Consider the following 14,271-nt stretch of genomic DNA (forward strand, 5'->3'; position numbering starts at 1 on the left):
TGCGTTCAATTATTACAGGTAGTACATGCATGCCGTGTCGTTTTAGCTTTCCTATTTTGACACCGCCTCTGCTGCTTGCAACGGGCAGAGCCATTGAGTGTTACACTCAATGGTCGTATAGGTCCCTATACGACACTGCGGGAAGCAAGGAACGGTTGGAAAAACCACCAACCGGCACCATTTGAGCGACTCAACCCTATCGAAAACAACAATCAATGTAGCGACTACAGCTATTGTTGTTTTCTAAAACGACTCTCGCTAGGATAATCGGGAGTTCGCTTGTCAAAAACATTTCTTAACAGCTGCAACGTCTACGAGTGCTTCAGGTTGAATTAACTAGATTTAAAAAAACGTCACATAATTAGTTTCTCAAATACCACCGCAGCCTTAGTCTCACGATACTTCACCAGCGGATACTACATTAAATTTTTGCATATTCTACATGACACTTTGTGCACGGTGTTTGCAAATAAATTATTTCTTACAGGAAATTTAGCTATTTTAGTTTATACAAAATTTTTTAGAGATACAGTGATGTGCAAAAAAAAAGGGCCTACCCTAAATTGTTGTGTATTTCGGACAGTAAACCTGTGCTGAAGCAAAGGTGTTCGCTCCAAGTATAATAATGTATATATTTTTGGAATCAGCAGCTTCTGGAGAATCAGAACCTGATGTCATTTTTGATCTATCCTGCAAAATGTAATGTCTGGGATAGAATTTCCGATGCTCGAATTCCTGAAGTCCCGTTTTCGCTGCCTTATATACACAAATTCTAAATTTTGCAGAATGCTAAAATTTTAATATCATCTCAAGAATGAGTTGAAGTGTCAGACAAACTTCAAAGTGAGTGAATATCTCACTTCAATCAGAAGCTAGAGCCAATTAAAAATTGGCCATTGTTTGACGGGATTAGCGAAAATAGAGTAGGATCAAAGGAGGCTAATTAGTACTTGCTCATCCATTGCTAATCAATTTACACTGGAATTACTTACATCAAAAGAAAGCTGAGTAAATGCTGAGTCTATTGATATATAGTTTAGGTAGATTTCATTAAGTTGGCACAATTTTATGAGCATTTGAAATTTGGTCTACATGTACATATATTGGCAATGAGAATCAGAGGTGGGCCCTTTCTTTTGCACATGACTGTAAGCTAAGTAGTTTGGATTGTTACTGTAGTGTGCTCCAAGCCTTACTGATGAGCAGTTAATAAGGTTGCTTATGAAAATTTTATTTCCGAAAAGGTTAAAGCAGTATGCCACGAGTTACGACGTTTGACGAAAGTAATCAATTTGAACCATGTATAACGCTTAAGGTTAGAAGGCACTCTTGGAGAGACCCTGCTCTCTATATATATAGTGTTACAAACTTAAAAAGGTCATATTCTGGTGTAGCTTTTCGAGACAAATCTAATGGTATACTTGGTTTGTTCACCAAACAAACAGTTCTCATTTTATGAATCAGAATGTGGTTTCGGAGTCATGTTTCTCATGCAAAATATTTGGATGAAAGTTTTAGTGTATCCACTTTAAAAGTGGTTTTTATAGTGCTAAACAGTGTATATCATGATAATATGGGAGCAGAATTTTCAATTACAACTTTTATTCAGTTTAAAAGAGACAAAAAGTCCTATATGCGAAATCAGGTTGGAGTTTATATCATGGCTGCACCCCCTACACAGAGAAGAGAAAAAATCTGAGACCATAAATACATCAGTTAGGTTTCAAGGAATAGCCATACAACATTTCAAGTCTATATCTTTAAAATTGACAAAATGACAGCGTTTTAAAGATTGCAAACACTGACAAAAATCAAATAATGAGAAAACGCTGCTGAAAGTTTGGGAATAAAAAACGGATAATTTATTTATAGTTATGGGCAACTAGATTGTCATGAATACATCTCATACTCTTTTACAACCCTCCACTTGAATATTATTAAAACCATCCACTTGAATATGTATTATCATCTGGTGCAGCTGACCTTCTGTTTGTCTTCCTAGCAGCAATTACCACAGGTTCAGTTGCCTTGTTTCCACGTACCACAGGGCAGAAATACTTGAGACATTCTAATTGCTGAATTGTCAAGTAGGGGAGGGGTTACAAGAAACAAGTTTAAGATTGTTTGAAAGTGGTTTGACATACTTCTTAGGGGCAGCAATGGAAAGAGCACACTTGAATTATATAGGAAACATGTTTTTCTTGAAAATAATTTATTTGAAAAAAGTACTATTTTCAGGGTGCCTTCTAACCTTAAATATTATGCAAATAAAATGCAAGTCATAGCAATATTTTTCTTTATATTAAAAAACAAAACTTTATGTTCTTGAAATGAAGATGGTGATGAAGATTATGTCAATGGGAGTTTTTGAAAAAAATCAATAGAACACTGAGGGGGAACACATATTTTGTAAATTAGACATTAGAAAAGAAATGAGGGATGAAGAGTATGCACTAAGAAAAGAGATTCTAGCAGAGCACTAAGAGTTCAAAACTCTGATGTTGAATACAGAATTAGAAACAAGATAATTCAGACCAAAAATGAAAAGGGGAATGGGTTGCAGCGAACAAAGAGAACCCGGAGATCAAGGGGAACAGGGAAAGCACAACAACAACAGTTTAGAACTTTTTTATGCTAACAAAAAATATCTAAAAGGGAAAACTACAACACTATCGATGTTAACGTTCGACTATGGTGTAGTATGCTTAACTGAAACTAAACTTGATCACACTATAAGTAATAAACATATTTTTGATTGCAATCATAAAACAATTTATAGACTTGACAGGACATTATACGGAGGAGGTGTTTCGATAGCTGTAAATCAAAATATTGATCATGAACTTATAACATTCAAAAATGAAATTTCTTGTGAGCTAATTTTTGTGAGAATAAATGGCACTATACTAATTGGTTGCTACTACCGACCTTAACATGATAGAGAACTTTCAACATTAAGTTCTGCTATCGAGGAATTGCTGCATAAATATATTGGCGGCACGCTAATACTTATTGAAGACACGAACTTTCCAGGTATAAACTGCAATGATCTACCGAATAAAAATTGCTCCATCAAAATTTTTAGACACACTAAAACAACATGGTTTGCATCAGCTAGTTTTTTAACCTACACACATACTAGGTAACACATTAGACCTAATATGTACAAACAATCCGACAGTCATAAGATGTACTGATGTTATCAGTCCAGGCATTAGTGATCGCTATATAATTACAGCAGATCTTAACATCGACAAAAAAATTATCAAAATTAACAAGAGACATAAAAATGTACAATAAAGTTGAACTTGAAAAATTCAACAGTGAAATACGGGAGGTTGAAAATCAGTTGTCTCAAGTATCAAACATTGATGAAATGTGGAATGTGTTTTCAGCTGGACTGAGTATAGCTATTAGTAAATATGTGCTTACAAAAACGATAAGGATAAAAACAAACATTCCTGTCTGGTTAAACAAGGAAGCATCTAAACTTATCCATAAACAGCGAAAGACTTATAATCAGTTTAAGAATTCTAGGGATTTATTTCTATTAGAACGATACAAAAAGAAGAGAAAGGAAACAAAGAGGGCTGTAAACAGGATAAAGAGAGATTATATTGAAAACAAGCTCTGTAATCCCTTAAAAGAAAGCAATACTAAGCCCTTTTATAAACACATTAAACAAACTGACAAATCTATATCTGAAAAAACTTATCAGGCTAACTCTCCCAAATGGTAATACAACAGAAAATCCGGTCCAATGCGCCAAAATGTTGAATAACTTTTTTCACAGTCAATTTTGCCAAGAGCATCAATTAAAGGCATGCTCAAGCAATCAAAACGAGTACACATGGCCGGTAATAGTACCAGATGGTATTGAAACCTCAAGTCACAATCTTCAGGCTGGCAAAGCAGCTGGGCCAGACATGCTCCACAAGGAAGATCTACAAATAAATGTGAAATTAACTTCAAAAGGCTTAGCTAAAATACACAATAAATCTTTTGAAACTGGAAAATTGCCAAAAGCATAGAAATCAGCAAATGTTACTCCTCTACACAAAAAGGGCAGAATGTACATACCAAATATCTATAGATCCGTTTCACTAACAAGCATCCCATGCAAAATTCTAGAACATGGGGTTTTGAGAACACTTAATTTTAAACTAGACTTTATACTCCATAACCGTCAGCATGGATTTAAGAGAGAACTTTCTTGCGAAACCCAGCTTTGTGGAACTCTACATGACATATTATACTCAGCTGAGGCATCAAACAACATGCATGCAGTTGTACTTGATTTCACAAAAGCATTTGACAAGGTACCTCATGAGCTTCTAATGCAAAAACTTTCTACTATACAAGGTAATGACAGTTATTTGTTAGCATGGGTACATGACTTCTTGTCTGGACGAAATCAATGTGGGGTGTTCAATGGAGTTAAATCTACTGTTCTGCCTGTGACCTCCGGAGTACCACAGTGATCTGTATTAGGGCCTACTCACTTCTTAGTGTGCATCAATGACACTGCTGCAGAGACTGCTCAGTAAGTCTGTTTGCAAATGACACTCTGATTTGCCAAGTGGTCACCAACACAACTGATGAAAATCATTTTTAAAAAACATTGATTCGCTGCAACAATGGGCAGATAAAGAGAAAATGAACTTCAATGCAACTAAGTGTCACATTATCTGCTTTAACAACAGTATAGTAATACCAAAATACGCCCTTGGTGATCAAGTTCTAGACCATGTGGAAGACACATGTTATCTTGGTGTCCAGTTACAATCTTACCTAAGATTTGACAAGCATATTTATGAAAAAACAGTAGTTGCAAAGCGACAACTAGGCATAATAAAATGAGCCTTATACTGGGCTTTACAATCTGCTCGGTTGCTGGCATACAAATCACTTTGTCATCCACATCTTGAATATGCTGCAGCAATATGTGATCTGTATCTAAAGAAACACAGCAGACATAGAATCTGTTCAAAATCAACCTGTACGTTTCATGAGCACCTTTAATGACCAGAAAGTGTTAGTGAAGCGAAATAAAAGTTTGGTCTTGAGCTACTACAAAAGAGATGTCGTGACATCAGACTACGACTTTTAATGAGGATACTTAGTAAAGAGGATAAGCATTCAGCACTGAACAGTTCATACGACCAACTTATTAACCAATCCGAGCCTCACATTCAAACTCGAACAAACAGTAAAGGACTACCATCATCCGTACATGCCACTACAAGTGAATACTTTAACAGCTTTCTACATAGAACAATTAAGAGACATTAAAAATCCTCCAAATAACCACTCAGCTAAAGCACCATAAATTTATATAGCAAGTTAAGCTTGCACTACTGACTAGCATTATACTCTCAACTACTCAAAAATTGAAAATCACTGACAAAATAAATTAAATCATATGAGGCACACCACTTCCACATTAAGTGGTCTAGTGTGAAGACAACTACGATGTACGAACCGCTAAGTAGGCAAATTTGATGATAGTTTTAAGATAGAGTAATGGTTATCCTATTAAAATAGGTTAACTATTTTAACGCCCTTTAAAATAACAACTTTATTTCTGCAAATGTAGGTTTGAATTTTGTGGCAAGAACATTGGGAAGCCATTCTGAATCTTTGAAACTAACATACACGCGCTGTGCTTTATCAGCATGTTCTACTTCATAAAATGTTTCTAAGCAATGTGTTGTTTGCACACCGGATGCATAAAATGATATTTAATATTATGTATCATGAACAGGTAGCTTTTATGGTACTATAACAATGGATATATATATATATATATAAAATTGTTTCCTCACCCCGGTTAACCCATATGGGTGGTAATTTCTGCTCTAACTCGGATCTCCTACCAGAGACCTGGGAGTTTGAGCACTCGCCTCAAGATCTTAGCTGTTCCCAATAGCGCACTTTTCTGCAACTCACCTGAGTTGATTGCTGTCGTTATTTGGGCAAGCCACATTTTATGCGCTGGTGTTATTGCGCCCAGTGCCTTAATGACCACTGGGATTACAGTTGTTCTTACATCCCAGCACTTTTCAATCTCTTCTCCAACAGGGAGATATTTCTCTACTTTTTTCTTTGCTGGCTATATTGTAGTCATTGGGTACTGCTATATTTATTATCTAAGAGAAAGAGACTATATATAGACTATATATATAATATATATATTATATAAACATGTTTTATACAAATATATATATTTATATAATATATATATTATATAAATATACAGGGCAGTACAGGACAGATAGTGCAGTTGGTAAGGTGTTGGGACAGTGATCATTAGGTCCTAGGTTCAAACCCAAACAACTGCACCCTTCTGGTGGTCCTTAGACAAGACCCTTGCTTGTATAATGTCTACAACCTCTACAACCTCAATCACCAAAACCATGCCGGCTCGGACATTGCCGGTCAAACAAGGTCTGCGCTGCCTGTAGCTGAACCAGGACAAGGCAGTGAAAAATGGACTACTGGTTCAAAACGGATGATCAGGACTCGAACTGATAACACGGACCTCATGCAGTGCTACTTTATGAGTGAACCTCAAAAGTAGGGCTACATGGGAAGAATGCGTCAACTGTAGATAAACATGCGCCCTGAATTGCCACTAACCGCTAAGCAACTTGTAGCTCAGAGGAGTAACATAATCAAGTGGCATCTCATATCGGAACTGGAGGTAGATGAAATTAGGGAACAGTTCACCCAAGGAACTTTGACCAACGAGGAGTGCATATCAACACACACTATCACACATACACAATCTTATGTTGACTCATGGGTTGAAAAAGACACGCACTTTGACCTTGACCCAAGAGTGAAAGAGCTTGCGGAAAATATCATCAACAAGATGCCAGCCGCTAATGATTATGGAAGCAGGGTACCACTACGGAGAGTTAGCAAGGCCATACCTAAGAAGCTGAAAAACCAAGACCATCTCCTCCAAGACCGTCATCTTGGAGGAGATGGGTATTAAGCCACTGCCAACAAGGCTTCAAGCCATTCCATCCTGGCAGCTGAGGCTACAAAATAAGAAGAAGAAAGTTGCGCAAGAAAGTTGGTAAGCGCAGTGAGAGATCTAACCACAGTTTGGAGCATCCAAAAAGGGAAGCCACAATAGAAGCTCTAGAATCGGCCAAACATACATTTATATATATACATATATATATATATATATATTAAATGTATGTTTTGAAGTTATATATACATGTATATATCATGGCTTCTATATCAAATTTTTGTAAAACTGGTGTAGATAAACTATCTTACAAAGATGCTAGATATACATGTATTTTATTAGGATATCAGTAGGGTATTATGAAAAAGTAGGGATACTGTCTTGTTGTTGCTAGCTGTTAGAGAGTTAAGAGTAATAACATAATGTTTCAAAACCGAATTAAAATAATGAACTGTTATATTTATCACATGACATAACTGGAATAAAAAACCTCTCCGAATTAAAACATATTATAACACTCAATTAAAACTGTTATATTTATCACATGACAATTGGAATGCAAGCATTTGCCACAACATAAGTGATTTTCAAGGGCATTTTTTAGAAAGTGCTTGGCTGAGAAAATATCAAGAAACCGGTGGTATTTTAGCATGTTGTTTTTGTAAAATACAAGCACTATATTATACTATTCATAGGTCCACAGACAGCTGTCAATATATGCATTCTATTGACAAAGGCAATTTTGAGATAGTAATACAATTTAAGAATGTAGTTGCAAAATTAAGTAGTTTATTAGGTAGGTCTGCTAATTATTTTGTGATGTTTTTTCAACGTAATCACTACATAGTTTTCAGACTTGAAATCAAATGATCAAGCTTCCCACTTAGTAATAACTAAAAACTCTTTATGGCCCTTTAATTAACTAATCAATATTACATTTACTTATTTATCATTTAGTTGCATTTATATCTTAATAAATCTTAATTTCCTACATCCGTCAGCTATAACACAACTAAATATGCATTCAAGTTTCATACATTTCTCTTGTTGCCAAAAAAAATTTATCGTGAAAGATTTTTCGCTTTTTTAAACTGATAACTAACTTCAGACAAATTTAATGCGTTGAAAATCTAGTGACTGATTGTCTTTCTAATGCAGATGAATTTTTACAATCATTGGCTGATGTTAGTCCAATTGAATTTTTTATGATTATTCCGATTTTTGCTGTCATTCGTTATACAAACATAATTACATGTATTAATTACTTTTCTCTTGACCATCTAGCTTCACCTAAAATGTTTAAAATTTATTTATTTTGCAGTAAGTCGATGTAAAACGGTATGCAAAGTACTTGATGTGAAATACTGATAAAAGCAATTTAGTACCAAATAATCTGAAAAAATATAAAGGTGTTACAGCAAAAGTGCCTAGGGAATAAATGGTTTCCCGACCTTGAGGTGATAGTTGAAAGTTGAGAGTCATCTGCTCTTGCATGGTAATATTTATTATAAAGACCATTAAATGAACCGTTTAAATTGTTTTCAATGCTTTCAAAAGTCAGTGCTTTTGAAAGCATTGTCAAAACTCTTGCTACAAACCATTCATATCAGTTTACTGCGCTAAAGTTTAACGCACGCAATGCTATTGTAACTCAAAACTAACTTGAGTTGATATGCTCTAGTTATATTGGATGATATAGTGATTACCCACCAGTGATTACTTCAAATCTCAAAAACCGTGACTTTTGCACATTTAATTTATGATTTGATAAGATTGATATAGCTTTTTGTAGTCACAAATTTTATGAAGCCATATGACGTTGTCAGTCATATAATTAAGTTTATGAAAATGAGTCTGTAAATAATTGATATGGACTATTCGGCATGTGATGCAAGTATTTTATTTTAGATAAATGAATCGGGTCGACCATGTGGAGAAAGACGCTTTACGGTGTTCTTAGATCAAGTTCAAGAAGCTTGCATACACTCAGCAATAGGAGTGCTTTTAAAGTTGAACATTTATTCTTGCAGACTGATCGTCCTGCTACATTTGGGTATCTTAGAGAGGTTGGTGGCGCATTTACCAAAATTTTTTTTGTGCTGTAAAATATTGTAAATGGAGTATACAGTCATTCATCGACAGGAGCTTAATGCGTTCCGGGACTGTACTCGTAGGTCAATTCTCTCATACCTCAAATCAATTTTTTCATATTAAAATAGCTAAATCCAAATTAATCCTTCCCACCTTCTGAAAAAATCACTTAGAAACAAGATATTACTATGGAAAAGTGTTTTTTCAATTGTTGTAATTCAGCACCTACACTCACAAAGTAACAAATACCTATCTAGTAGGTATGATCTGGAATAAATTGTGACATTATTATATACAGTACTTATTACAGTACTCTGTATTATATAGTTTTTGTGCTGTATACAGATTTTACCTTTAAGACAAATGGTAGCGGCTAATGGTGGTGAGAGAGACTTGACGGTAACATGTTCAGTACACTACACTTTTGTGACGCTAATATAACATAAACTTCAAGTTCAACTTAACGTGAATTTAGCATACTAAGCACAAACTTATTAATATGTTTTAATCTTACACGGAACTTGATTCTAATTTTGTCTTTTATTATCTTTTTCTGACTTGGCTCTTTTTGCTTTTCTTTTCGGCTCACTTTCACCTTGACTTTTATCCGGGCTTTTAAAACTTTTTAAAACTGATCCGACGAGAAAGAACAAGTAATGCAATTCTTCTAAGCGACCTCTTGCATACTCGGCCATCTAGCTGCTGTATCGAGAACCGTCTAGTGACCATATCAAGAACCACCTAGTGACCATATCAAGAACCATCTAGAACTCGTATCTCAAAGTTGTCTCATGTTTCAAGGCAAAAATTTGTGCTATTTTTCCTCATATCACAAATCTATCGTATGTTTAGACACTCGTATGGGGAAGTGTGACTGTATTTAAACAGCATGTCATTGTTTTTTAGGTTGATGAAAGGTATGTTCTTGTATTCATGTAGTTTTTAAACTAGAACAAGCTAGTCCCCGAGGGTGCGATCAAAGTGTGTACTTGTATACCCTCTGTATTTTTATGATGGACTTTTTTTGCTTGTTCAAATTTCAACTGTATATGAGACTTCACTTAATTTAAAATGAAATGACAATTTTGCAGTAGAAGCTTTATAATTCAGATAATTTTGACATTGTATGTATGAAGTTTGTTTGTATCCCAGATGAGCAACGAGGTGTCAAAAGCTCGACACGCCGCACGGTCATCACACACTCCAACAATATTTGATAAGATCATTAAACGGGAAATTCCAGCCGATATCATCTACGAGGATGAACGGGTCAGTTCTCTTATTCATGCTTTTTATGTTTTAAATTGTATACAGAAAATAGTGGCATTATTTAATTTGTGTGGCAATGTAAATTGCCTATCCATTATTTGTAGTTCTAATATTGTGTTTGTTAGATCAGTTCATTTGCAGAGCCTATGCAATGACTGTCTATCTTGTATTGCTTAGTAACCAATTAATATTACCAAAGTCCAGAGCCTATGCAATGACTGTCTATCTTGTATTGCTTAGTAACCAATTAATATAACCAAAGCGAGACATGAAGCTCTATATATCTCGTGTCAATTGAATTAGAACTGCTTGCCAACTACTAGAATATATTTTAATTGGTTTAAGGTTAACTGTCAGCATGTTGAAGTTACATTTACGTGTAATAGTATCATTGGGATATTTTGTTTGTCAGTACTAATTTTAATGCTTGTTGAACGAAAAACCACTTTTATAGATAAAAACACTCAAAAGACAAAATATTCGCTGTTATATAGAGCGATTTTTTCAACAAAACAAAGACTTAGGAATTGTTGATGTCAATATTGTAGATTAGCCAATGGGTGAGCACGAGACAAATGAACTTGTCCGGCCATTACTTTCACCATTATTTATAACGTATCATAGCAGGCATTTTATGAGATTTTAAACAGCCATGTAACAGAAATCAATGATAAAAACAAGATTATCACTAGTAATACTTCCCAAGTACCCTACGTGTATATGTCATCTGTCTATAGTTGAGTGTCAAACGATTAGTTTACTGCCCCGCAATTCAATCTTCTGCACATGCAGGGCAAGGCTAAAGCAGCTTGCACAAATACTGATAAAGTCTCCATCATATTTATTTATCCTGCAACAGTTTTCAAGTCATGGTTATTGAATTACACCAATCTGCTTGGCAGTCTTATTTTGTAGATTATGTTAGCACTAAATTCTTCTTTTACACATTGAAGTTAAAAAATGTTCTGTAACAGTCTGCTATTCCGGAAAATCATTGTTTAAAAATCTATCAACACTCTATTTCCCCTAATAAAGATTTTTATGAACGGTTTTTAGATAGTCTTGCGCAATTCCAAGCAATTTTAAAGTAATTATATGGCGCCGCGACCGTTTCCAGTCAATTATTTTCAAATATCGAAATCTTGTCCATTTTCGCACTCTGTCAAATGTCGGCTCGACCTAATATTTGGTTAAAATTAGACAAAAATTTGTTCAAACCCAATTGGTAATGTTATGTGCTACTGACAATGCATAATTTCATAAACTGTCAATTAACCTTTAACCTTTAAAGGAAGCTGTTTGTCATCCTACATGGTATGTCCTATGCCTCTTGGAATGCCAAATATTGTCTTCACACCTTTATTATAGTAAATTTGTTGTTTTAGCATGCATACAAATAATTTATTTACTAACATTTACAAATATGGTTATGTCATATGCATATATGACATAGCTGCAAGTTTACTGTTTTAGTGTTTAGCCTTTCGCGATGTCAACCCAGTCGCTCCAGTTCACTTTCTCGTGATCCCTCTAAAACCAATTCAGCAGCTAAGTACTTCAACTAACAAAGATCAAGATTTGCTTGGTCATCTGCTTTGTGTTGCTAGAAGCTTGGCAGCAAAGGAGTCACAACTTGACGATGGCTTTAGGATCGGTAAGTAAACCTTTTGAAAAGTTAGCTGGACAAGCGAAGGCTAGTTACATTGAACAGGTTTAGTATGACGTGTTCTTTCTTTCTCAAGATGTTTTTTAGTAAAATGAATTTATGTTTATATTTTTTTAAAGGTTGCATCGCATCATGCTGACAAGTTGAATCTGAGGCTATTTTTAGATCATGCTTGATTACATCTCCATTCGCGAAACAGATGGTCATGGAAATTCATAGTTTTTTCTGTCAGCTTGTAATAGTGCAACACTTGTGTAAAAGGAGGAGGGGTGGTTTCACGCAGACTGTTGGTGACACATGACTGTTGGTGACACATGACTGTAGGTGACAATTACTGTTGGTGACACGTGACTGTAGGTGACAGTTACTATAGGTGACACATGACTGTAAGTGACAATTACTGTTGGTGACACGTGACTGTAGGTGACAGTTACTATAGGTGACACATGACTGTAGGTGACAGTTACTGTAGGTGACACGTGACTGTAGGTGACAGTTACTGTAGGTAACACATGACTGTAGTTGACACGTGACTGTAGGTGACACGTGACTGTAGGTGACACGTGACTGTAGGTGACACGTGACTGTAGGTGACACGTGACTGTTGGTGACACGTGACTGTAGGTGACACGTGACTGTAGGTGACACATGCTGAGCCTAGCTGGCTATAGAGACATCTGTAAGTTTCAGACTCTTCCCCAGCCAGCTAAAGGCTGGTTCACACTATATCTGTATCACGGTATGTCGGCGTTAATCCCACAATACATAGGTAATAACATTATTCACATTGTCACACAACTTTGGTCGCTAACACGAGAAAATACTAGTCCCCCAGTAACTATCATGAAGGGAAATATAGATTAAGTGATCTGCAACAGTCAATCACCATTGCGAGAGTGAATGCATGATGAAACATCAGGAAAGTTTGGCTGCAATGTTTTCCGGCGTATCCGCGTTGTCTCGACGACGTCATCGGATTGCGGTGCAAATAGTCGACAAAGGAATCATTGCCGAGAGGACAACCCTGACATACAGTGTGAACCAGCCTTTAAATGCATTGTCTCTAAGGACAAGTCGCGTGCATTGATATTGCCATGCTCTATTTTGTCCGCTGAATGATAGCAAAATTATTTGTGATGGTTTAGCTCCAGCGTAAGCCGAAACGGTTCCGGCGGTCATTGTCATACCGTCTAGCAAAATACTAACTTGCTACTTTTTTTGTCTATCATTCCAGCATATGAAAATTACTGTAATCATGCGGTCAGTTAAGTGGCGCTATTTTCTGCATGGTATATCGACTACAGGAAAGTGTTAGATGGAGCTACATATAGTGTGGGCAATAAACCAAGTCCTTGGTTCAATGCTCAACCAGAAAGGCAGCGCTCGAATTCTATAAATTTTTTTTACCGTGTTTCGAAAATGCTTCCCAATTATTATCATTTTTTGTTTTGCTCAATTAAAAAAACGTCATGCTACCCATTTATTTTATATCTTTCAGGATTGAGTCAAATCTATATATAATGTATCATACTATATAGCTTTTTAATGAGTGTATATATTATTTACAAACAAAAGGTAAGTCATATTTGCTTTTGCAATATCGCGTATCACTGTGGTATTAGTCTATGATACACAAGGTCTGTTTTTAGTGTTTGCAGGCATTATTAGAAGTATCACGGGCTAATCGCTAGTGAAATCTGAACTTGCATTAAAAACCTTTTTGAGTTCTGCATAGCCGTGATGTATTTTCAGCGACTTCAGCCTCCAAAGCTTAACTACCAACTTTATTTGCGATTTCGTCGTTAAAATTTTCAAGTTTTCTACAAACACGTATTTCTTGTAACGCTACATCAATAATCTCTATTGCTAATTATATGAAACAGGTACAACCGCTAAACCTATGATGTCAGTAAAATGAGTGTCTGGCTGTCTGAGAACTGCGCAATACTTGATTAGTGTGATAGGACAACTCTGCCTCAAACTTGTAGTGATCAATGATGGCAAGCATGGGGCCCAGTCAGTATACCATCTGCACATACACGTAATGGGAGGGAGACAAATGACATGGCCCCCTGGCTAACAGAACAAGACTATTATTAACTTTTCTATTGCGAATGACCACATGTGTTCTATTTCCGACAGGGTGTTTTGGATGCTTGACCACTAATCACTGGTGGTTTATACAAAATGAATGCTTGCTCGTTCAACATGTTGCTATTTCAAATAAACCTCAATTTGTCCTTTCGGTGAGAGCATTTTCACA

At 35.8% G+C, this 14,271-nt stretch overlaps 1 protein-coding gene across 1 annotated transcript; it reads left to right on the plus strand.

Moving 5' to 3' along the window:
• The first annotated feature begins 246 nt into the window (after positions 1–246).
• On the plus strand, positions 247–14,258 carry LOC137405424 (uncharacterized HIT-like protein Synpcc7942_1390). The gene is made up of 5 exons (XM_068091679.1): positions 247–326; positions 8,891–9,048; positions 10,226–10,342; positions 11,816–11,996; positions 13,997–14,258. Exons 2-5 carry the CDS (start codon positions 8,911–8,913, stop codon positions 14,086–14,088), a joined length of 528 nt encoding a protein of 175 aa, XP_067947780.1. The 5' UTR covers positions 247–326; positions 8,891–8,910; the 3' UTR covers positions 14,089–14,258.
• The last annotated feature ends 13 nt before the right edge of the window (positions 14,259–14,271 follow it).

Source organism: Watersipora subatra, chromosome 9 (genome assembly GCF_963576615.1).
Source record: "Watersipora subatra chromosome 9, tzWatSuba1.1, whole genome shotgun sequence".
NCBI lineage: Eukaryota > Metazoa > Bryozoa > Gymnolaemata > Cheilostomatida > Watersiporidae > Watersipora > Watersipora subatra.